Source organism: Passer domesticus, chromosome 4 (assembly GCF_036417665.1).
Source record: "Passer domesticus isolate bPasDom1 chromosome 4, bPasDom1.hap1, whole genome shotgun sequence".
In the NCBI taxonomy this organism is placed as follows: domain Eukaryota; kingdom Metazoa; phylum Chordata; class Aves; order Passeriformes; family Passeridae; genus Passer; species Passer domesticus.
The window spans coordinates 47,959,241-47,986,107 of record NC_087477.1 but is presented as its reverse complement, the minus strand read 5'-3'; the positions used below and the strand labels follow the sequence as shown (position 1 = coordinate 47,986,107).

Genomic DNA, 26,867 nt, shown 5'->3' with positions numbered 1-26,867 from the left:
TTGAACAACTCTGAAATTTCACAGTAGATGTGAGCACAAGATCCGTGTATGTATCCCTGGTAGTCCTTCAAGATCATCACATTATTTGCTGTGCACTAACAATAAAGATGGCTACCAGGCAAAACTCCAAATGAATAATGTCATTCTCCACAGACACCCGTTGCCATGAGCAATGGTGTCCACATGATGAACACCACACAACTGAGCCAATATTCCTTCACCTCTCTGTGGAATAATGAAGTTCACTCCACTGTCATGATCCATTCAGAGCATGTGTGTATGGATTTCATTATGAAGACTAAAGCCAACAGCCAAATATGCAGCAAGAGATATGTATCATATTCTTGACAAATAATGTATGTAATAAAAAGTTCCTGTTTCAGAGAAAGGAATATAATCAAGAACATTTTTTTCCTCGCATGAAAGATTTTGAGTTCAGTTTCCCAGCTACAGTTCTACTGATGAAGCACAGCTAATTTGTACTCTAGGTGGAGACTAATGTAAGATCTTTTAAATATATTTTCTAATAAGAAGTCAGCACACTATCTACTGCAGTAAGTAGTAAAACACAGAAATAATCCATTTTCAGGAAGTGCATGGTTTGTCTGCTGATGTAAATAATCCTTTGAAACATCAATTCTTGCAAAAAAGATGTTTGTTTAGAAACAGATACATGAGGAGTTCTTTCCTCAGTCACTAAACCACTCTAGCTGAGCCTTTATACTGACCTATAGTACATTTTTAGTGCCATTATATAGGAGCCTACAGTTAAAACAATTTTTTAAAATATTATTTCACACATGCCTGAAATGTTAACTTAGAATATATTGAGTTTTTCTTTGAATTGCTTTACAGTATAATAAATCTTAAAATAAAACCTTTTCAAGTTAAGCATTCCCTGTTATTGTAAGCCTTGCAAACTGACTTTATCACAAAACATTTCATTATTATGTTTCCCTCTTAGGAAACAAACATATAAATGAAGTACATCAATGAATTAACAATACTCCTCCCTCCATCCCAGTTACTAAATTAAGTCCCTGAGCTGGAGAGTTCAGGAAATCACTAAGCACTTTTCCTTGTTTGTGGAAAAACAATTTTCATAGCAAAAAAATTAACTGTACACAAGTAAACTACCACTGCCACTGAAGTTTTATAAAATCCTCTCTAAAATATTAAGGATGGATGAACTTCAGCCAAAGTTTTCTCCTTGATCACGTCACAGACTGCCTTTGCCTGATGCAGACTTCAGTAAATAAACAAAGGCGGAACAATGCTACAACTGTGAAAAACCTGCCCCAGCCTCCATTGGAACAACTCAACACTATCCTCTTTTTAATTACTTTTTCAATATCAGAAAAATACAATGTCCTCCCTCTCTCAGTCCTCTCCATTCTGAAGTTCATCTGGAGTCTCCAAATGACTATTCCATGGTTCCCAGATATGGTGGTCAAATCTGGACATGACAATGTGTCCATGACAGATATGCAGACTGGAATATCTACCTGCAACTTTTATGGATGTGAACATACCACATGATGAAAATGGAACTTTATTTAACAATGTAACACCTTCATCCTTTCCTGTTGCAGTGCTGACTAACTAGCTATCTGCATTTATGCTTTAAATTTCTCCTCAGCAGTGGCACTCATTGCTTTTTGGTGCTGAATTTCATGTTAGTTCCTTCTAATTATTTCTTCAATTTGCCAGGACCAAACAACACTGCATTTTGACTATCTTCTCAAAGATTTGTAAGCCCCTGAATTTGTAATTCACATAATTAATGAAGACACTCAACTAGGATGTGTGGTTTTGTAGAGACATTTCCCTCAGGGTCCTGTATCGATATCTGTGACAGTCTCACAATTTAACATTAAACCATTCAGAGCTACTCTTTGGCAGCAACTTCTCAGCCTGTCGTGGTCATCTGATGAAAAATAAAGATGATAAAGGTACATCCACACTCTACCAACTTTAGGAGAAAGCAATAATGGCAACACCAAAAGCCTTGGAATGGTCACAATCACTGCCTCCCTATTCTTTTAAATAGCCGAGTTCCTAATACTGCTAAAGGTATCTAATATCTTTCTGCTCCCAAAGGGAGAGAACTCCCTGCTCACTCCTCTAACCCTCCCTGCTATAGCCTGCAGGTGTGTGGCCTTATCCCCACATAACAACAGCTTTATCTTCCTCAAACTGCTCAATTCACTCAAGCACTAGAAAACAAGACAATTTTCCTGAGTGCAGTGGGGTTTCTTGAGTTTACATGCTCCTGGAGGTGGGTATTGTAATGCACAGGAGGCAGCACCAAGCCACCAGTGTGACAGACTGTCCCACAGCAGGGGTATCCTCTGTCTGACCTTGTGGCAGGCAGCTCATTTTATCCCTGTGTTTCATGGCACCACCATCCCCCATCAAAGAAGGAAATTACAGTTCTGTGACAGGGTAACTTCCTGACAAGCCTGTATTAATATTTTTTATTACATTTTAGATAACTTAAAGTACATTGTTTAGTATTTTTTACAAATTTTTGATTCATGATCAAAGAGAGCCTTATGCACTTCTGCATGATTACAAAATCACAGAATCATCAAGATTGGAAGAGCCCTTCAAGATCACCTAGTCTAACCATCAACCCAATACCACTCCTGAATCAGGTGGCTTAAACACAGATTAAGTATTCTACAGTATCTATCATCATCCTTTCTTTTCCCTTCTTCCCTCATCCAGAATCAATAAACCTGTCTCTTGCCTGTCCCAAAACGCTTTGCACACCACACAAATCCTCCTCCTCCTCACACTAGATCAGATTTTCAAACCACTGGGGTAATCCCTGCATCTGCTGTACACGGTAGAGAGCTCCTGAGCCCACGCTGAATTTTAGGCTGCTTCTGAGACCCAGAAGAATAGGCCCACCTTTTCCCAGTAGTATCATTGGCACCTGCAATGATGCCCCAGATCTGTAGGTTTCTGGGTGCTTGAAATCAGAGTCACATAACCACTCCAGTTCTGGAAGAATCTGGGGAAGCCACAGAGAACACAACCTTCATCTCAAACAACTTTTCCCTGGCTCACCTCCTCTGCTTGTTGTTGCTGCTATCAGAGAGTGGTACCTCTTCCTTCAGGGCAGGAAAGTGTGTCTGCAAGGAGCACTCAGATTGATGACACTCAGTATTTCATTTGGAGAGCACCAGCTGGAGTGTGCCTGGAGCCAACTCTGACATCACTCCTGCAGGTAACTAATATGGATGGCTGGCTAGTTTGGCTAGAAGTCTGTCCTCCAGGATGTTTTACTCAGGCATCAAGTTACTTCTGACAATGATAAAACATAAGAACTCTAACAAAACATTTGACTTTATGCCAGCGTTTCTGATTCTTCTCATTTATTTGCAATAACACTGACATTTACATTCAGAAATCTCAAATTCAAAACACTTTCCTTGTTTAAATCAGCTTATTTCTTAGGCTTACAAAATATTTGCACGGACTTTTCTCTGAGCATCTTTTCCACTTAAAATTATTTCATTAATAATGGTTTGAAATTTATCTTCATGGATCAGAAGTTCCATATTTGAACTGTTTTTGTTGTAACCAGTCAACCAAGTCACCTGGTATGACACTGCTCTTTTTCCTTGCTTCTCTGTAAATATCCTATTGGACATTTGCTTTCCTATCAGGCCTGCAAACAGAAAGCTGAAATGGATTTTCCACCAGTTTTTAAGATGATAAAACTCTGTATCGATCAGCTGAAGACCAAGTGAAAGAGATTCTATTGCCACTAAAAAATTTATTTTCATGTCATTTGCTTAAATTTATACACATGATGACTATATGTCCAAAAATATTTTAGGAAATGCTTGATTTTTAAAAATTATTTCTGCCAAAGAACTAATTAACTAGTTAATTAGGTTAACTAAATTAAGTTAGTTATAAAGATAGCTAACAGCTGGAGAAAATGGAGGAAGAAGGTCTAAGACAGGGTAGCAAAATTTGGCCTCAACAGCATCCTGTGTGGATCCTCCTAGTTTTCAGGCTCTGTGGTAAGTCACCTGTTCAGTGCTTCATCCATAAAATTCAGTATTAATATCTTTCTGCTTCAGTAAGATGCTTTCATAACACTCAAACTTGTGATGCAAATAAAAGCTGTTAAGAAAGACCCTCTTTAAAAGCTCCTCATGAAAGGTCAAGGAAACAAGAAGTAATTTCTTTTAATTAAATGCACACGGAATTAAAAAAAAAATAATTTTCTCACTTTGTTTGAAATTTTGTTTCCATCCCAACAAGTGTGTACATTGTTTTTTCAGAGACTTTCAAGGCTTAATTTTAGCCAGCAGCCACCTGACACAAACATCTGTCTTCCAAAGGAAAAACCAAAATGGGTCACTTGGCACTGGCCAAGGACCAGCAGGTCTTTGGTACGTCTTTCTTCCACGTACCTCAGTCATGGCAAAGACAGAGGTTACATATTCTGCACACCTCATAGTAACTTTTGCCATGGATTAGAGAGTCCCAATCAATGTCAAGAATGACAGCACTCTTCAAACTAAACTAGCCTATTTTTATTGAAGGTTAACCAAATGGGAATACTCTGAATGACCATGAGAAAAACATTAAAGTACCTAGACACTTAATCAAAAACTTACAAGCTCCCAATCCTGAAACATCATTCCTTTTTAGCACAACACAGCTCCAGCAGTAAGAGTAGTAAATCAAACACTAGCCAAATATTCCCATTATTATCTTGGTAAAAACGAAATTAATTTCAATTTCCAAAAAAGGTAAGGAATGGAAAAAGAACAACCAAAGTATTTAACACATGGAGAAAGGGACTGTCCTTCTGTTTCTTTTAAAAATCAGGTAGATGTAGGATAGGTCATATATCAGCATTAGTTTATGTCTGTTTTACACCTCTTGAAAGGTTTAACTTTTGCCCTGTTTCATACTATAGGGTTTTGGTATTAATTTGACTGAGGCTAGGGTATCTTTTCCAGAGTTTTCCAGCCCTGGCTTCCAGGTTTCTGTGAACTATAGCTGGTATTTTATACTGCTATTCAAGTACTCACAAAACAATGAATATATAATTGGGACATTTCTTTTCTCCTGTTTTTACCCATTGCTTAGCTAATTATGCTCCAGAGACACTCTCTGGCTAAGCAGCAGCAATGCTGAATAATTCAGAAATAAGGAATATCTATTTGCAGAAAGGAAAGCTGTCATGAAAATCCCCAAGGATCTGTTTCAGCTAACAAATCTGACAGCACGTCAGTGACCAGCCCTGGCACTGGGATGAGCCTCTACTGCTCCAGCTATTGTTCTCATCTACAGATTTTCTGTGCTCCAATAAGAGACTCTCCAAAACACTGCATTCCTCAGACTGAATTACCTAAATTGAAAAATGGAATATGGACCCCTCAGTTTACTTTTCCCATTACTATTATATCTCTGTAAGGATGTGCACAGTGTTAACGTTACTCTTACAGGGACAAAAACCAGAGAGAGACAAAAAGGCTCAGAAAGGCAGAATTGTCCAACATAATTATTAACAGACACTGACTTACAGCTAACACCAAGTTTATTTACACAAACAGAAAACACACAAGACACCAGAAATTTCAAGGTGCATTTTGAATATCAAAATGCTAGTCATCCCTGTAAGAATCCCTTGCTAAATCTGCTCACTAAAATCTTGCTCACCAGTAGCATATGTTAATCTGTGGGCTTCAGAAATTTCAGAATTATCAACTTCTATAGTCTTCCCTTAAAATGTAGAGTTTTTTTCATGCTATTACACATGTAAATCACAATACAACAATTAAATTCACCCCCGCCCCCCCCCAAAAAAAAAAAATTGGTGCATTTATATCAGCTTTTTAATAAAAGAGAATCTCTGTTAAGGTAAGGTGATGACACCAAGAAGCTCAAAATAGGTTTTAACTAAGATTCACATGGACTACCTCTCCCCCAGACAAACTGCAGTTTAAATGTAGAGATGTTAAGTGTTAGTTATATTGGGATAGACCAAATAACTCAAAACACTTCTCTTCCCAACACATAGGATCTATCCAAAATACTTTTAACTTCTGCATCTAGCTTTGTAATAACTATTCCTAGTGCTAAGCTACTAGTATCAATGATGCTGTTGCAAATAAGAAAGGAAAAGAAAAAGCTATCTTCACTTCACGCTTCATTAGAAGTGAAAGTGAAAAAAAAGGACAATGCTTATTGAATGAAAATGGATTCAAGTATTGGAAAAGTGACATCAAAGTTCTCAGGGAATCTTTCAAGTACATCTCATCTTGCTGCTCTTCCATACACCTTGAGTCTTTTACTTCGTCAGAGCAACAATTGGATCAATGGAACATTTGCAAGAATAGCTGCCCCAGGTATCTGAGATATGCAAGGTCGGATCGCTCAGGGATGGAAGAAACAAGCAACAGATAAGCTCTGGAAAGGTCAAACACAACTTTAAGATCTATTAGTAAAGATCTTTCCAGCAGATACAGTTCAAGTGCTGAGGACTGCATGCAGTATGATGCATACAAATCTGGCCTGCACTTTTCAAAATGGAGATGTGAAAATAAACTTAGAGCTGTGCCAGAACCACCAGAGGAACATGGAGCTCATCTTTTATGAAAAGAGGCTGGAAAAGGCCAAGGAAGTAAAGACTGAAACAGGATGTGAGTTGTCTTTAGCAACAGACCAGGAATCATCTGACAGATCAAATATTTTTAAACAGCCTGACTGCTTAGGTGTGTTCAATTAATTTCCAGAATGACCAGTATTTTCACAGAACTGAGGTATCATCTCTGCTGCTGTCAAGCTGCAGGAAGCCCTCCAGTCCTGCTGATGTTCCTGTTTTATGGGTTGAACTCCACATCTTTCTGCTTTTACCCCTTCTTTTGGGGTATTTATTGACTTTTTATGTCTGGAATGTCATGTAGAAACATACAGAAACTCAAAAATTCATTTAAGTTTCATAATTAATTCTTCCATTTTAGTCAAATGAAAGCATTCAAAAATCAACAGAGATTGTCTCAAGGTTTCTGCTGGCGCCTATTGCTTACAGATACAAAGCAAAGTACTTTTCAATTCTCTTTCAGTTATCTTCCACATTTTTGGAATATTTCTGTTCCAGCTGGGAAACAGCTACTTTTACATTCAGGACATGCTCTTATTTTGAGTTATTATTATAAGTATTTGAAGAAATTGCTCAGAGAAAAAAAAAATTGAAAAGAAACCTACATAATTTAGCATATGAATTCTAGCACTGCTTAACACAAACTTCTGCAGAAAAAGATATTTAATTCTAAGTGGCTCATATGACTTTTTTATAGATGCACCTGATCTGGTATCAAGATCTAAACTGATCTCCATAAAATTAATGGAGTGTGTGTGAGTTACTATCACTCAGCCCAAGCAGCAGATTTCTACTTTCACCATGCACGGTACTGGATTTATTCTTTATATGACCACTAGGCAGATTGTGTACTTAAGGTTCCTCATAATAGTTAAGATTTTATCAATGTATTTTTAGAAGGAAGCTTTCTGAAGCCAGAAACTTGCCAATTTAACAGAAATTAAGGAGAAATGCCAGTCAAAAGGTTTTGAAGTGGTGGTAGACAGGACAGGAGATCAGCTCTCACAGGTGAATGCCCCATCATAAAAAGAATGAGAAAGCAAAATCTTTGGAGATGACTAAGGTATGAAAGAGCATCCTGTGCTCTAATTTTGCGGTTTTTTTAATGTTCTCACCTTCTCCCTCCAGAAACGTGGGTGAAGTTATAATGTCTCAAAGACAAGAGAAGAACAGACAGAACCCACCTGAGGGTGTGAGGAGATATCCTGACTTGTGAGGAAAAGGAGTAGGGTCAGCTGGGATTTGGAAATATTCTGTAATCAGGGCCAAAGGCTAGAGGCAAAATAAGTTCCAGGATTGCATTTGTCCTTTTCACAGCTGTTATCATAGTGGAGAGTCATTGTTATCTCTGATCATCAGCTTCTACAAATAACTGTTCTCTTCCTCTACTGTTACCAACGGGTGACACTGTTCTGAAAGAAATTCTCACTGTCAGTCCACTTTGACTTTGAAGTTTTTGTTATCAAATTTCAACCTGTTCTTTTTGCTAAACTCTAAACTGACAATTACCATTTTTTTTCTTTTGCCTTTTTTTTCCCTTCTGGATGCAGCAATAATACTGATAATCACCCGATGGGTCATCTGAGTGCTCTGCTACATGACATTTTTCTGTTTTTCTTTTTAAAAATTATTTCTCTACTGCTATAATTTTTCTTATGCTATTAATCTTTATTGAGTTACATAGGAGTAACTTTGTATAAGTGTATTGTGTACTTGGCTATTGGATGTACTCATGCATTCCCACTGAAAGACAGATAGATTTTTTTTCTGATTTAAAAATTCTGTCATATTTTCATTATTAAGACTGAAGCTAATACACATGGGTCAAGGAGTTTAAAATCAGTAGCTTCATTATAGAGTTCATATATTATAAGTGGCCAAGCAACTTTGAACAAATCTCACCTGAAAAATGTGTCTGTAAATGAATAAGAAAAGCTTTTACAGGCAAAACCACTACTTTGATTTCATTTAAACTAATATTTTAAAGGGACTTTGTTGTATCAGCCAGTAGGTGGAGATGTAAGTCCAGAAAAAGCAGAAAACAACTATTTGGCAGTCCTTAATACAATTGAAGGTTTGTATAATACAACTTAACCGAGGTTAGATTTCTTAATAAGTATTAAATGAGACAGATGAAATCTGTCTGCAGTTACAGCCCGTCTATCAGCCTTTCTTGTCTTACAGCCTAGGGCCAGCTGTGCCTGCAGAGCTTACAAAACTTTCATTTCCAACACACTATTAATGAAAGTAATAAGGCAAAAATAATTTTTAATGCACAAATATGTAAATTTAAGTATTTTTATAAACTTGATCACTATCCTGTTATACCACATTAAAAAAAACATGGCAGTATAGAAAAAACATAGTCTTCAGACATTCCAGTACTCACATTTTGATAACTTTTGAGTCCTTTCACGCCTACAGAAATTTATGAGCATGTTATTACCTTCTGGTACATATACAAATGTTTTTAAAGTATTACTACTTCCATTAAGACAGTCACAATACTCTGTCTTGGCATTAAAAATTTATTTATCTATTAACTTACCATTATAGGAAGTCATACTGGTAATTGGTTGCAATAGCAATAATACCTTGTGATTTACAGAAAACAGAATCACATCTCTTAACATCACTCTTATATAAAATAATAATATCCCTATGTAGCAGAAATGGAAATGAAAGCAAATCCAGGAAGCTAAGTGTAAAAATTAAGGCAATGTAGTTTGTATTCAATGTTTACAATAATTTCTTTGTTTTGGTTATGCTGTTTGGTTTAAGGTCAAATGAAAACACCCCTGGAAATAACAGGGCCCATACAATTAAGCCGTATTGACTAATTACATATAGACGACTGACAAAGGACTCTTTGTCTTCCCTGAATGCCCTTTGAACAAGCCAGGAACAAAGACTGTGCTTTGAACAGTTTGGCTGTTTAAACTGTCATTCTGTCAAAAAAAAAAGAAATCACTAAATGACAAGCTAGGCATTAAAACCTTCTGCAAAGGAAAGAGCTGGGGACTCTCAACATTTCCCGTGGACTGAGAGCTCAGGGTTTGCTCTCCTTCAGGGTCCTCTGGGAGTCTCTTCAAAACCACTGCCCTGTGCTCCCCAGGCAGTGGTCTGAAAACTACTTTCTTCCCTGCTGTTTACCTTTTCCCTGGATATTTTGAGAGGTCCTTTGCATGCTTGCAGTGCTTTGAAAAGGAAAATTATTGTTACTGTTCTCCCACTGTGCTCTTCCTGACTTATCACCGTCTCTCCACTCCCAGTTCACTGCATGTCCACACATCATTTGCACTCATGGGAAAATAGAGTGGCTATTTGCCCTAGCATGAAAAAGCCAGGGAAGTTCTGCAGCATCAGCTAAACTTTCTCCACAAGGAGAGTGGAGGGCATGGAATCTCCTCTCTCCTTGCAGGCATCTCATTCTCTGTAGGGGGCAAATGGACTTCTGTAATTTCATGCCTACAGTGCCTCTCCAGCACTGAAAATAACACTGATGCACCATCTTAAAAAGAGAAAACAACACAGGGGTTGATTTTCCAAATAATTCACGTGAAGAGATATTTCTGTGCTGTTTTCTCACAAGCAAAAGAGGTACATTTTGAAATGAGTAAAGCTTATACAAGAATCTTGTTCCCTGACAAAGGATACTGTATTGGCAGTTTATCAAAGAACTGATGTCAACTCTTTTGAGTCTCATTTTTTCCTGGTCTATCAAGAGACATGCATAGCATTTTATAAATAAACTAACACAGCATATTTCAGAGTGTTTATCATAATTTTCACTTCACAGGTTGGAGGAGGCATTTACCTTTGCCTCTTGACAAAAACTTGTCTTCCAGGTAGAATAATGATATTTTGGTTACTTACATGAGAATGAAACAGATGCTAGTTTGTCTGGGGATAATTCAGAATAAGGTACTCATCAGGTCATTACCTATACTGAACTCTCCTAAGACTGTAAACAAAATATGTTTTCACTTTTCTTTTCTCACTCAAGTCTGAGATAAATAACCTGATTCACAGATAAACTGCCAGGGTTAAAAACTGAAAGAATATGGAACATTACATAATTAATGTCACAGATGCAAAACCTGCTGATACCCTACAATCCAAAATCAAAATGGAAATTGTCATGAGATCATCTGCAGATATTGTCCTGTATCTGATTCAGTTGAATGTTCTATTAAAATCTCCAAGGTGCAATTCAGCAGCTCCATGGAGTGGAGGGCTTTGTGCATAAATGAATCAGATTGGAACATGTGTCCATGGCATCCTAGCCTTCATCTCAAGGCTGGAAATGGACCTAAAGAGCAAGCTGCTATTGTGCTGTAAATCAGACACCATCTACAGGATGTGAAGGAATTGTTTGGTACCATTTTATAAAGGTTTGCTTAGCAGGAAGCTGACAAATTTTCAAGGGCCACAGTGTGGAACACACTGCATTTCTGGCTGAGAAAATGGATTGTTGGAAAGCCAGGGACTCTGCATGTCTCGATTTCTGGCATGGACCAAACAGACATTATTATAATCAGGATTTAGAACAGAACTCGCCATTTGCACAAACATCAAGTAAAACTCAAGTAACATTGTAATAGGCTGTAAACAACTGGAGGGTTCAGCAGAATTTAAAAATCTTACCAAATTGTAAAAGTGAAGTAAAGAAAGGAAAAAAAAAAAAAAATTTCCAAATGTGCAGATACAAAATATCACACTGATCTATAGATAATGAAGACAGATCACTCCTTTGGACATGGCACTTGAAACAGATATGAATATAAATGCCTTGCCTTTACACGTGTAAAATCTGAATTACAAGAGGAGGATGATGAATACTTGGCTAGATACCAGTTCTGCAGAAAATGATGTGGAGGTTACCAGAGCACAAGCTTGGCATGAATCAACACTGTCAAGGAAATGTAAACAGGAACATAGTGTCTGAGAGAGGCAAAGTCACCCAGCTATTCCACTAGGCAATGGTAAGATGTTGGCTGGTGCTGTATGCTCTCAGGATGGAAACAGTGTGCAGAGGAGCAAAGATAATCATCAGAGATCTAGAAAACATTATTTATTAAGAGAGGCTTAAGGAAATAATATAATTTACATGAAAATGAACAATGAACTTATCTGACATGAGTTCTCAAGTACTTAAAAGCTCTGCTCCCACTGTGCAGTGTGATTAAAAATTAGAAGGGGTTAAAGCTGTGGCAGGAAAATTTCTGATTGGATATTGTAAGAATAGCACTGAAACACTGGCTATATACAAATTTCTTTCCCATCTCCTCTTTTTTCATGCTTCCAGCACACATTGCATTGACAGCCTAATTTTTTCAGAGTGGAAGCCAGAAATATCTCATTACCTCAGGGCTACACCAAGATAGCTGGACAGGCAGAATTATTGCATGCAGAGTCAAAAAAAAAAATCAGAAGGTATATATTGGCAAGTGAAGATGCTTCTATGTCATGCTTAGTTGATCACTGCCTCTGAAAGAAGAACCATGGGCATTGCAGGAAAGCGCTGTGATACTGTGGAGCTCCTGCAGACCTCACAGAACAAGGGGTAAATGACACACACATCCCACCCTGGACAGATGCTAAGAAGTATTAATAAACCTGGGCCAGTGAACATGTATGGAACCTCCATCAAACCTCCACATTTGAAAGCAGTTTGGCACAGAGCGATCCCATAAAATTAATTGGTTCAGCCTTTGTGCTTTCTTCTGTTGGAAGCAACTGCAGCACTAGATTGAGGTTTTAGACAGAGCAGACCATTCTTTAAATAAACCACAACTAAGTGGATGCAGAGGTTGCTCCCAAATTTATGCTGATAAACACTGTAAAATGTTAGAGAGGGGTGTTGGTTTTCTCTTTCTTAGAATCAATAGGTGTCACCAAATTCTGCATGAAAGTTCTAGAGAAAATGGCTTTAAACACATAAATAAGAATAGAAAGAATTGCTTTAAAAAGGTGACTTATTTTTCTTTATGGAGAACTGTTCAGACATGATTTTATAATTTTGAAAGTGAAGCCATCTGTGTGAACAGTATGGTGATAGTTTTAAATAGCTCACCTGTATGCACTGAGCAACATAGCTCTGTCTTCTTCTTGGCCACCATCCTAGTCTTTTTCATGTAAAGTTGTATTAAAATCATGCCCAGAAGCTACTTAATTTTCTAATTACTGGTAGTATTCATGACCCATTCTATGAATCTGCCCCAGCATATGGGCATATAGACTGTCAAGCTCCGAAGTTGATACTTGTGTGAAGTAGCAGGCTAACAGCTCTAGTAGCATTATTCTCAAGGCGTTTACATTTTTATGCTAAATATGATGCCCAAAGTATTAAAGAAAATTGGAAATATGAGTTTAGGCATTAGGAACAAAATGAGTACTCTTTTGTCTTGGCTGGCATGAGCCACAATGACCATTTCAGTGAAAGGTTGTGTATCACATCTGAATCTACCCAATTCAACTAGCATGAAAAACTTTAATAGTGATTGATTTCCTTGACTGAAAATTAAAATTAAACCAGCAGCAGTATTTTATTCTTGATTTTTTTTTTCATTTTGACAGGTTACACTTTCTTAGAGTTCTCTCCTCTGTACTGGTCCTCAGAGAAAATGTACTGGTTGTACAGTACCTCTACACTGAAATCCTACCAAAGGCAAGAGAAAATGACTCAATATGAGCATAGCATACCCACAAATTCTGTGTTAGTGTCGGTATCTCTCATTGAAAAAAAATTCTGAGATTTCAAAGGGCCACGGGTAGATGACAGTCTGTAAAAGCTATTTTTATAACCACTATTGTTATCTCCACTAGCAGTCTTTTACAGACCATAGCTTGTCAAAACAATAAATCAAGACCGTAACTTACACAAACTAGCACTGGTTGGAGATTGCTTCACTGTAGAATAATTCCTTTATATAAAACATTCCTGCTGCACAGTTCAAACCAGTAGATTATGCTCAGGCTTTAAAAAAATAGATGATTGTTTCTGGTTGTGAGAGGTTTTATGAATATGTTTATAGGCAGAAATCAGCCATAAAAGACATAGGCTGTAAAGCTCTGGGAGCTGTAGAACAGAAATCATTGTCCAAAGCACTTTCTGAACTTCAGAAAACGATAATAAAATTGGAAAAGTACTTGTCAGATTTGAAATGTAGTCTTAGCAAAGACTTTCTTTGCACGAACATGTTGTAAAAAGTATGTATTTAAATACTGAAAGTAAGGAGCTGCAGAAAAAGAGTATTTCTAAAAGTATATCAAATTCAAAAAAAAAGAGCATCTGGATGACAGTTTGCAAAATAATAATGTGATTTTAGGTACGCAATTCAACAGAAAATGTCAAGTAACCTTCCAATCTTTACACACACCTAGCTACATTAGGGTCATAAATTACATTCAAGGTTGAGAGCCTGTGATGCAAGGGAAAGGAAAAATGCACTGATCACCCAATTTTATGCCTTGAGCATGTCCAAAATTTTACACAAAAGTACATCCATTAAATATAAGTGGCTCCTATTACTGTGAGAGCCTTGTGATGGTGGAGTGATTCTATTTCTATATTATAAATATGAAACTGAGTATAGGAACTAAAATGTCAGATATTCCAAAGTTGTTTCTACTTGCTTGAATAGCCCAGTGTTTGCAAAACCACTGTCCTAGTCCTTTGCTAGAGTTACATGACTCTTCAGCTTTGTCCCCCTTCAGGGAGGTCTGGAGGTCACAGCTCTACACTGGAAGGCAAAGAACTCTTGGAGAGTAGGGAGTGGCCACACACCAAAACACTTCTAACTTCCTCAGATAGGTGCTAGGACTCTTGGTATCCAGTAAATAGCACAGGTTAGATAGCATTGGTTAAATTTTCCATCTTGGTTTGCAATTCAATAGCAATGTTGTTAGGTCTCTCCTGCACCTTTCTCTCCTTTCTGCATCATAAAGTTACACCGCCATAAAACTGCTCCAAGGAGCTCTGCAGTCCCTTCCAAATAGTTTTTTGACTGATATTTTCTTGTCTGGTTAAAAGTATGTTGCAGCTGGCATGAAAGTGATGCCAGTTTTCAGATCAGGCATGTGATACCATGAATTGATACAATGTAAGTGCTGCCAGGAAATAAAGAGCAGTCATGCCCAGCAGGCCTGAACATATCAAACCTCCACGCTGAACTTCCACAGAGCTTTTAGCTCAGAGAGGCTATTAAATCATATTAACTGACATGCTGTATATCTCAGTCCATTATAGTAACAAGGTTATCCCATTAGTTTAAGTGGCAATTGCTTGGGTTAGGCAAACTCTGCTGGAGACCAGAGTGCCTGCATCATGGAAAGGAAGAGACACAGGGGAGCATGCTCTTGTGTCCCAAACCAATGTGTCCTGTAAGGGCAAGCTCTCAAACCTTTGCTGTGACAGAGGAATGAACCAGCAGGAGAGGATAAGCCACAAAGCAGATAAACATCTCTGGTCCTTCCTGTTTATAGACTACAATAAAACGTTCCAAGTGATCTTCAGTTTGGCTGAATGATCAAGACAGAAGCATCATCATGACATGATCACGATTCCACAATTGTCTGACAATTTCCCACCATGCAATTTGAGTTGCTTGCACAACCCCAGATGTACAGAGGAAAACAGCATGAAGCTTCAGAGTACGTTCAGGTAGTTGCATACAAATTGCAAGACAAAAATCACTACAATTGCTATGATGATCTGCAGCTGGGACAGATCAGTTGAATGCAATGTAAAACCTCTCGTTTCTGTGGCACACGAGAAAGGGAAATCAAGAAGTTCACAGACTTAATGTCTGGATGAGGAGGCAACCTTATTAGAGGAGAAGTCCAGCTTCCATGCCTTTAAGGAGTCAATATGTCCTGAAAAATAGTCACACAGATATTTCAAAAAATCGCTAATCTTAAAAGCGACATGAGATCCATTTATGGAATAGTTGTTAAGCTTTCCTATACGCTACAGTGAGCAGAGAAAAATATCCAATAATTCACATGGGAACTTTGACTGAAAATGTATTTTTAATGGCTGTAGTTCGGTTCAGTGAAACCTATGGGAAATTTGGCATGGCCAATGACAAACTATATGTGAATCAAACTGATAAAATTTGTGCATGAATGCTGCCTGATCCAGGTGCAGTTACAAATTTGTCATATGACTCCCCAGTTGGTGCTAGTATATCATCTGTACCTGAATTTGACACTGGAAGCTTTTGAGAGCATTTTATGGTCTTAAAGTCATAAACATCAAGCCAAATTGTGGTGTAAAGCTACTTGTTGTGAACAACTGCAGAGGCCCTGAGAATGGGTGAGAGTGTACATCTGAAAAAGCTGAGAGCCGCAGTGAAGCTCCAAGTTCTGTCACAGCAAAGGATGGAGATGCTGCCCCAAGTGGCACTGCAGGCACAGGAACAATAAATCCTGACTACATTTACATTCACACCACAAATGGATGAGAATGTCTCTTCTTCACAAGAGGGATTTTGAACTGGAAGACCATGTTGAGATAGATGGTGTCTAATGGGAGAGCACCTGGTCAAAACTGGCCACAGTGGAACACTATTAAAAAAAAAATTCAAATGTGGGAAAAGATTAATTCCAGAAGACTAGCTGAGCTAGCATTGGAGCTTAGTAAGACTCGTGCTCCTGTCATACCAAGAGCCTACCTGCCAACACTTCAGCTGGTTGTGTCAGCTGCAAACACGCTGCTCGTGTCTGCTGCAGCAGTACTTTGATCGTGTGTAGATGGAAAGCAAATGTACCATGCAGATAATACAACAACTGCTCTTAGGTCTTCTGTAGTTTGATCTGGTTTTATGTACATTACTTCTTAGGCTGATGTGACCTTTTCTGCTTCACACATATACTGCGCTGGCATTTTAAGTGAGGGGAAAAACTCATCAGCACACTTTTTGGATCATGCATCCATTATTTGCTGGTGTTTTATTAAAAATGCTGGCAATTTTCCAGTTCATTAGGGATCATCTCAGATCTGACTCTGCTGGCAAGAAACAAAACTATTACGGTACCAACAGTAAAATATTTAACCTAAATTAAAAAAAACCCAACCCTACTGCTTACAAAATAGTAGCATAATAATTATGGTGCTGGCTGAAGCAATTTCTACTTTTAGTGCATATGTAACTAAAAGAAAACTGTTCTGTATCTTTTATTTCACAGAAGCTGTCTTGGTCAATTAAGTTACTGATATGTAAAATGGTTTGCAACATTTACAGTATTTGTTGTAAGCAAGGTATTAAAAACTTGAGGTCTCAGCAGAGAAGGCCATAGGAGAGAAGCAGTACTGACTTTGAATTAGAAAATAATCTTTCCCCTAAGCAAAATTCATACTGATTATTTAAAACGTATCTATTCTCATTTGCCATTTTAGGCAGAGGATACTTTTAAGCAAGCATATTGTCCTAGCTCAGCCAGCCTTCAGTCCTGCTGGCATGTGTGGGGACAGAAATGAAAGTTCCTTGAGCAATGCTGCTATTCCAGCAGCATTGCTCTGATGTGCATCCTGTTATGGGGAAAACAAAGGAAGACTCTCACTGATTTGTGTAAGAACAGGGAGGTCTTTCCACCTGACAACTACTGAGATTACAGGAGATTTATAGGCTGCATGTTGTTCCTTGAGAAGCCATTTATCTGCCTGTGTCTCACTCTGGCAGGGCAAGGTGGGTATCAGCTGCTGCCATGCTGAGTGGAACAGCAGTTCATGCAAAGCCACCGTATCTATTCTGCACTGCAAAACCCCTCATCTTTCTAGGAAGTTTCCTATGAGAGATTTCTCTTTAGTCTTGTCTTCGCAACAAGATTCTACAAGATGCATACTACAAACAGCAAATGTGAAACAACTGATAAGCAACAGTTTAAACTAACAAATTTAAACTGTTGCCAAAACCCTGTGGCTACGCTGGCAATAGAGAAGTTTTACTTATACAGAATTTGAATGCTGAACCAAATTATACAAAGGTTACTTTCACTAAGTGCCAAGAAACTACAACGGCTCAGAGTACCAAGAAGACTTAGAGCAATTGAAGATCTAGCAGCTCTGGAGTGCTATGTGATTGCACTAGCTGCATCTATGTTGTGGAATGGTGTAGCAGGGCATCTCACCCTTCAGAAGAGCTTATCTGTGTCTTGTTAGCTGGTGAACTCAGGGCATCTTGCCCTTCATGAGAGCTTGCTAACTGGTGAAATAACTCAATCAAGACAGCTTGTCTTGCAGTGACTTTTTTTTTGACGCCATGTTTCCAGCTGTCAATAGATATCTTGCTGTGGAAACGAGATCTAGAAAGATAAGCTGGAATTTCTGACTGACAGTTCACTTTACAAACTATAAAAGCTACACCAAACTTTCACAAAGCAGAAATCTTCTGCATGTTCCCTGGAAATGTGTGAGGCTTTGTCCCCAAAGCTGGGATGCCAGCTCTCCTGGGAGCTGAGAGAAAGGACTCTGTACACTATCGTTATTTTGGTGGTAAATTACATTGACTCCCAATCTATACTAGTTTTTTGCTAGCTTTAATATAGGTATCTTGATATTGTGCACTGTTTTATGTAATCTACTAGTTCTCTTTGTTTTATGCTGTGTAATAAGTAACTCTGTTTATGACCTTTTGTCTGTGGTTGCCTATCTATTCAATAAATAGCTAATTTTATAATAAACCTGGTCTGCCATCCTTAGAACAGGATCCTCCAGGCTGGAGTGATTTTAGGTGTAGGCCATACTAAATTTAAACTGCTGCCAAAAATCTGAGGCTAAAGCAGGGCTTGCCTGGATCTCCCACTCGATCAATGACAAGTGGTCACATTGGCACCTGATGCAAAGTACTTCATCAGCACTTACACTAATGCAAGATGAAGACTGAAGGGCCTGGATGGAGACAAGCGAAAAAGGAACAAATAGAATAATGAAAATGAGCCCACAAATGCCACAGTCACCTACTCCTCTCTGCAGGTCATTCCCTGGATATTAGGGTCAGAGACCCAGTTCTTCTGTTGCTATTGTTTCCACGTTTTGCTTTGGGAAGGGGAGATCATGAGGTTTCAAACTGCCATAACCTACAGCGTGGAGGTTCAGCCAGGGATAACGAGTATCAGAGCCTGCCCTACTGGCAGCCCTGCTGGGATGTGCTTGTGTGAGAGACCTGGAGACTTTCTCACATTAGAACCATGTCTGTCTGTCCTTTCTCATTCGATAAGGATTAATCCAAGCTGATCCTTATATGAGAATAATTATAAGAAAAGATAAGGAAAAAGGATGTACCTTTGTGAAAAGAAGGAAGATAATTTCTGTGAACGAGTTTATCTCCACAATACTGGGGTCAGAGGCTGTCTTATCTAAAACTATTTACAAATCATCTTGACAGTGTTCAGGTTTAATAGCTGTGTGTTTAAGTTACAGCACTGTATATACAGCAACCATATCACCAGTTATAAACTAACTATCTGCTGGTGTAACTTGGACTCAACTGCTGGTGCATATATTGCATCAATCTTCAGCAAATAAAACATTAAATAAAGTTTCTGTGAAATAAACAGAATACCTGTCATTGCAATCACTTCTTGCCTGATGCCAATACTCAACTACAAGTATGTGCCTCTCTTATGTACAGTCACTGAGCTGGGTTGTGTTTCCATGCACAGCTTGTGATTTCTACAAATCATTGCCTTGATCTTTTTGCTAGTTTTCAGGTGTTTTCTTCTATTACCTTTCATTAGCAGAAAGTGGCCTATATGGAAATGTCTGGGCTTAGATTCTGCTACAGTTACACTTTTTGCTTGCCCTTCTTCATGTTCCCACTCTCCCCTTTATCGCTACTTACTCAAAGGGGTCGCTGGGATCAGCTCTCTGGAGCTCTGGAGGAATCGGGATTCGTTTGTAGTACATTTCCCAGTCAAAAGCTCCTCTCATGGCATCCCCCGCCTGCGCCTCGTAGCCAAAGTGATTGTGGTCAATGACATCGATCATAGGACACACGATGGTTTTGTGGTTAAGAGCAATCTGGTCTGAAAAATGAAAGTAGAAAATAGGAAACGGCATGTCAAGTCATGTATCATATTACTGCAAAGTGAATCCCACAGGTTTCTGATGTTTGAAGATTGTTTTCTTTCTGCCCTGTGGCCCCATAATAATTTCATTTTTCAAATCTGTTTCAAACCTTTATTTAAAGTAGAATTAATGCAGTTGGGCAATGATTAGAAGTATTTACGGTTCTTTAAAGGGAAGCACATCCCCATGAGACCCACAGGAGTCTAGTCACCTGCATCTCTCTCTCATTGCTACTCTGAGCTGTCCCCAGTCTGTCAGCTATGGAACAAGCCAGCAAGAAAATGGTAAAAATACTCCCTCATCTGTGGGAAGTGTGTTTGGGAAGCCCCTGGGAGATTTATTCCTAAATGTGAATTTCAGCCCTTGCAACCACTCAGTCACTGTTCCTGTGGCTGTAGAATGCATCAGCTTTGAAATCAAATGCTCCAAATTAAAGGCAAACTCCAAAACAAAGAGAAAAACAGAGCTTGTGTCCTTTTTTTTGTACCAATCTTTGAATAATAAAGAAAGCTCCACAGTATTATTTGTACCTGCTTTCTAAAGAATGGAGTTTAGTTTTGCTTAAAAAAAAAAAAATTAGAACTGTGATACAAAATCAAATTCCCATCCCTAGCATTAGCTCAACATTAGCTCAGCTGAGCCTGAGACTGCTTTGGTGAGTCCTATTGCTTAATCCTATAGAGCTCCTCTGAAAAGAAAGACAAGTAAAGAAGACAGGCCAACATCAAGAACTAAGCAGAAGAATCATGGTTCTAAATAAGGAAGTACAAAAAAAACTTATAGCCATTCTGACAGGAAAGGACAGTAAAAACTATGTATGAACCCTCAAAAACCCCCTAAAATCTTAAAATTCCAAGTATAATAAAGCTTTTTCTCTGAATGGCAGCTTAGATCCTTTATATTATTTAGGACATTTTAGAGCCTATGTGGAAAATCTGGTTTTAAAAATTTTGTTTCTGTTTAAATTTCACTGATGCTTGATAATACCCTAAAAATAATCAAAGGGCTGAGTGCAGATTGAACACTTAGATAGGAAGGCAGGTAATACTGGTATAAAGATTAATAATACAGATTCTGCTTCCATGCGTCTGCGGGACTGGAGTTAAGAAAAAAAGATGATTTTCACAAAACATCTGAGTCTCTATTCTCAAAAGTTTAAGTTTAGAAACACTGTCCAATTCAGGGATCAAGGCTGCTAGTGAGAAATTACTGTCACTGGAAGTTCAGCAGGTTTTTACATTCTTATTCTTTAACAGTGAAATAAATTTAAGGCACAGGATCTCACAAAATTCTAGGAAACTCATCACAGAGATAATGGCTGCATTACTGTTGCTATTGCCAAACATAATTACATTCACTGGCCCACTGTATAGAGTTATCTATGATCATTATATAAAGTCACTTTTACATAATCTCTTTCCTGTGATGGCCCTCCTAATAGTTATAGGGCTTATAACAATCTGTCTCTGATCCCCCCTTCTAAATTGATTGGAGTAGAGAAACTAAATGGGATTGATTTTTCTGGAGCAGGTCAAAGGCAGACTCTTAATGCTTTAGCATCCTTCTCTTCATCTTTAATAGCTGCTATCTTTAAATGCACTGAAGGATTTGAAGTCTCCAAGTCACATGTAGAGATAGCTAGGGGGAGATTTTTTTGAGCAATGCTCAAGCTCAATCCCAGTCTTCATTTCTGCAACTCTCTCAGGAATTCTGCAAGTATGATGATGCTTACCTGCCTTAGTGTGTTTGTGCAGAGCTTACTTACCAGCCTCCAAAATATTTTAGAGATAAGGAACCAAAGGAAAATCTTGCTTTTTGATAAAACCAGGATGTTTGTAGTTGTGCACACCAAAAGACCAAACTTTCAGTCTCAATGTTTCCTTCAGTATGCTTAAAATAATTAATATTACACACATACTACTTAAGCTTTAATGTAGCCCCAGTATGAATTTAGGAAACAGAAAGAAAAAGCTGTAGGACTAACACATTTCACAAGTGTGCTGGTATCACAGACTTAGATACCCAAACACGCTGCTGCCTTTATCAGCCACTGCTCTTTCCTCCACCTGCTCCTAATGCCACACTGAAAGCCAGCTGAAATACTCTACAGTTTCTCTTGCATTGCCTTTACTCCTCATCCCCTTACAGATTCCTACTGGTCTGAAAATATCCATCCATTATTTCACTGCATGCAGGCTTCAGTTAAAGGGAAGAACAAACAGATAAGCATCGCCGTACATGCAAAAATCTTGAAGATTTCAGAGAAAGCCTGAGAACAGGAGGGGACATTGCTCAGAGCTTTCTCCCAAGAAATTTTAACCAATATATACATACATATTTGAATTCAGCACTTTTAGGATCAAGCAGAGTAAGCATATATGGCAATAAATATAAGTTTTAAATAACGGATGAGTCACTATCTCAGAAATACAGGCTTTATCTCTATGAGAAACAGGTACCCTTTTAATTTCAAGTGCACGTTTCAAACTGGGCTGGATAAGGTAACAATGCCAAATTGCAAATAGTCTTTTTTGGGGAATTTTTCAACGTAAATATTTTTATTGTCGTACTTTAATATGTAATTACAGGTAATTATAATTAATTGTAATTCAGACAAAATTTGAGTGATTCAGCAAATTATCTCTTGTTTTCTGAGTTGCCATAAGTACTTGTACCCTCAGTTTCTCCACTGTCAAGCAATACATCGTATACATGTTGTGAAGATGAATAACATGCAGGTGTTTTGACAACTTTTGACAACTTTTTTTTTCTAAGCATAATCCAAACATGATATATTTTTAATTCTTCATCAGGAAAGGAATCTGTTTTAACAAACCTACTTCTGGTAGACTATGCCACTACTGATCTACTGTCTGTGTCTCCTCTTACTGCTCCTGCAGCAACATCAGCAGAAGGAAATATGTGTCTGCACCTTTCTGGTTTGCCACTCAGTTTCTTACCTGCAATAACTGTGACTTCACACTGCACTGAACTGTCAGCTGCTGGAGTCCAAGCCACATCTTTCCTTCTGCTGAGGAGTGACAACAAACAGCTGTTTGCCAACCTTTTTACATCACTACAGCTGCCTACTCAGCAAGCATCAGTCAAAACTCTAGTTTCTCAGAATGTCTTACTTAAGCTTAAGAGCTCATTTAAGCAAAGAAATAAACTAAATAAAGCTTAAAGAAAATCAAGACATTTTACCCCCATTTTTAAGAAAACAAAGCAAAAGATTGTAACTGGAAACAACTGCGGCTCAGCTCCACAAAGCGATTTAGATACCCTAAAAGCACTGAAATAACTCAGTCTTTCTTTGGCCTAAAAGCTGATAGTTAATTCTGAAAATGTAAGTTAGATACTTAAATAGCTCTGAGAACCATCTTTAAGTGCTTGTTCTTGGTTCCTCACCCCACCTCCCCAGCCTCTAACTTTCATCATTTGTAACAAAACCTGGTTTAGAACAGTGGAAGCCACTGCTCCTCTCAGCAAAGACTGCCAGTCCAGACAAGGGCTGAGCCATGTACTTGTTGAGGATTTTTCACTACACACACCAGATGCAATCAGAGCTAAAACAGGGCAGCTTCAAAGCAATAAACACTCAACACGTCCTCTGTTGTGGTTTTCCTGAATGACTTTCAGTCACATGCAGTGCTGAGTGAATCACAAAATGTAACTTCAGATAAACATTTGATTTAACTTCACTATTATTACCAGCCAGGTGTCATCTGATTTCAGTATAGTAAATATATGCCATCTCAAGTTTGTAAGAAAATTCTCTCATTCCTTTAGAAAAAAAGGGCACAGGGAAAATATACTAGATGTGTATTTATTTTCTATTTGTCCTTTATGTAATGCTCTACTTTTTTTTTTTTTTCCAAAATAAAACAGATTTGATTCTGGGCTTCACTATTCCTCAACACTCATTTCTAGGTCCTCTGGCTGGTTGGTTATCTACAGGTATTCTACTACATATTGAATAAGAAAGATTTCACTCCTCTTGAGAATTGAGGGGCACTGATGCAGTCGCTCTCATCTTTCCAGTTTTTGTTTTGAGGCTGAGGGTTCAATACCCAACTGCAACCTGGCTGCAATTATGAATCCTTTGATGCCAATCTATTTAATTTTTGGTTTTTACAGGGTGAAGTCTAGCTAAATGTATGGAACAGATTTTCTCATGGAACATCACATAGGCTAGGGGATCAAGCCCAGCCAGGATGAATTTATGTAAGTCTGGTCCTGCCTGACTAACATGATCTTCAGCAGGTAACCTCCTAGTGGATATGGGAAAAGGCTGTGGATATTGTCTACCTGGAGTTCAATAAAGCCTTTGATACTGTTTCTCACAGCACTCCCCTGGAGAAGCAGGCAGCTTAGAAAGGTGCACACTTGACTGGATAAAAAAGTGGCTGGATGGCCAACCCAGAGAGTCGTGGTGAATGAAGTTAAATCCAGTTGGTGGAAGATTGGAAGTGTTGTTCCCCAGGGAATCAATACTGGGCCAGTCCTTTTTAACATCTTTATTGATGACCTAGATGAGGGGATCAAGTGCACCCTCAGTCAGGTTGCAGATGACACCAAGTTGGATGGGAGTGTCAATCTGCTGGAGGGCAGGAAGGTTCTGCAGACGGATCTGGACAGGCTGGATCAAGAACTGAGGCCCTTGGGTTATAACAACCCCATGCAGCGCTACAGGCCTAAAGATGCACATCTCGGAAGCTGCCCAGAGGAAAAGGGACTGGGATGCTGGTTGGCAGTGGCTGAACACAAGCCAGCTGTGCCCAGATGGCAAAGGAAGCCAATGACATCCTGGTCTGTGTCAGAAATAGTGCAGTCAGCACAACCTGGGCAGGGATTGTCACTCTGTACTTTGCACTTGTGAGGCTGCACATCAAATTGTGTGTCCAGTTCTGGGCCCCTCAATACAGGAAGGACATTGAGGGGCTGGAGTGAGTCCACACAAGGGCAACAGAGCTGGTGAAGGGTCTCGAGTACAAGTCCTATAAGGAGGAACTGAGGGACCTGAGGTTTTTACCCTGGAGAAAAAGAGGCTCATGGAAGACCTTATCCCTCTTTACAACAGCCTGAAAGCAGGTGGTAGGGAGGTGGGGGTCAGTCTCTTTTCCTAGTGACAGAACAAGGGGAACTGGCCTCAACTTGGATTTCTCTCTGTTCCTTTATGACATTTCTGCTTTACATGAAGACACAGAGGTTATTTTTAAAAATGCAGATGTGATTGATGGCAAGGGGATAACAAGGGGAACAACTGTATGCATGACTTGGTATGGAAGCTAAGAAGGATAAAAACTTGGATTTTTGTGCATTATCTTATTGCTGATCTGAAGAGCAACTAGTTAATAGTATTTTTCTTGGTCTCTACTGATAGCTCATTAGAAGAATGCACATGTTGCTGCAAATGCTTTATCAGCTTACTGTATGGCCCAAGAGTCCTAACATCAGAATTCAAGGAACAATAACCATTAATTAACAAAACCATAACCTTCTGTGTACTTACAGCAGACTTTTTTAATGAATACAAATTTCTTTTTTAGGCAACTCAGAAATTTTCTTTGGTTATGGTAGCAAAAAGCACTCACTTTGCAAAGCATATATACTTTGCAAGTATATATGGTGTGTAGAAAAGAGAACATTGTTTCCAGAAGTGAAATCCTAGACTACAACAATTTATTCTTTCCATTCCTTTAACTAATGGAGCTTTTCTGGCTGCAGCTGGAATCCAGCAAAACAGTCAATAGCAAATCATTCTTTCTGAGCTTCCCATTGTGAATGCTATTGCTATTGGATTTAACACTGAGGCCTTGGTTATATTTACAGCAAAAACTGTTCTAATGCAATGTGAAAAACTAGGAAGGAGTACAACACCTGCATAACAAACCACTTCAGGTGTATAGTAAGGACATAATATTATACTAGATAAAGCAATGTATTTAGTAGTAGCAATAATACAATAAATTGTAACTATTATAAGCTGAAGCATTACTGCAAGATTTTACAAATTCTTTAATCTCAAGAAACAAAATGCAGCTGCTCACATTTCTTGGAGTTCTCTCTCACAACTGACACATCAGACAGATCAGAACTTCAGCAGAACTCCGAACACTTTGATGTCTAACTTACTGTGGGACACAGCTTCAGTTATTGGTTGTATGTTCTGATTTTAACGTCTGATGAATGCTAATGCACTTACTAAGCAAGGGGGGCAGCCAGTTCACGTTAACTTCGCAGTGGGAATCCAGAAATGTCAGGACCTCTCCTCTGGCAAGCGAGGCTCCCAGCAGCCTGGTCCGAATGAGCCCTTCTCGTTTCTTGGTGCGCACAATCCTCACCTTGGCAAAGCGGACCATGTACTCCTCCAGCTTCTCTTTCAAATGTTCTACAAAGAAGGGCAAAAAAGCGTCAGCGGTGCCAGGCCTGGAGGAGCCAACAGAAGAACAGGTTGGTGTACAACCTGCAAGCTGCTTATCTACTTCCATCTCTAGTCACTTCAAGTCCTCCAAACTCTGCCACAAATCCTCCTGAGATGGTTCAGAAAGTGCAAAAATTCTCTCTTTTATCACACAAAGACACTGACACTCTGCTGCAGTTGTTGCTGGCAACCTGCCATCCACAATATAATGCCCAAAACAGCTGCAGGATATTCATCCATTCCCTGGCTCCTGCAGCCCAGGGCCATATACACATTCTGGCATGTCATTTTTTAAACAGTGACCTTTCCAAGTCAGTTCCCTATATCGACTTATTGTGAAGAACTATGCATTGAAATAAATTTAAAAAATAAAACTAGCACAGTGGGATTGTTTTTGTAATGGGAAGGGAAACAGACATGAAGGAAGATCTTAATAGTTAGATACCAGCATGAAGCACACAGACAGCTGACTTCCTAATAAAATTAGGCTGAAATGTAGAGTAGTTGATAGGTTCTCTGATCTGCAAAATCTGGTTCTGTTTGTATCGCTAAACACCATCTTTGGGAATATTTTTTCTTCTGACAAGAAATGCACACTAAGAATCGTAAAAAAACCCAACAACAAAAAACACCCTACAGTTTTGCCTCTTCCTAAACATATCTAAAACACAAGTCCTGATCTTTTGTCTTTGCTATAACACCTCAGCTTGCCACTCGTTACTTTGGAAAAGTAT

The 26,867-nt window shown here is 38.6% G+C and overlaps 1 protein-coding gene across 7 annotated transcripts in view; it reads right to left on the bottom strand.

The window, feature by feature from the left end:
• Positions 1-26,867, bottom strand: part of GALNTL6 (polypeptide N-acetylgalactosaminyltransferase like 6) — a 436,298-nt gene that overhangs the window by 58,565 nt on the left and 350,866 nt on the right. For all 7 annotated transcript variants that reach the window (XR_010361204.1, XM_064417705.1, XM_064417706.1 and 4 more), the window contains 2 exons: positions 25,915-26,100; positions 19,483-19,666 (listed from right to left, as the gene is read on the bottom strand). Coding sequence is in view for 6 of the 7 variants with exons in the window: in XM_064417705.1 (XP_064273775.1) it covers positions 19,483-19,666; positions 25,915-26,100 (370 nt within the window). In the remaining variant the exon portion in view is untranslated. The remainder of the gene's footprint in view (positions 1-19,482; positions 19,667-25,914; positions 26,101-26,867) is intronic.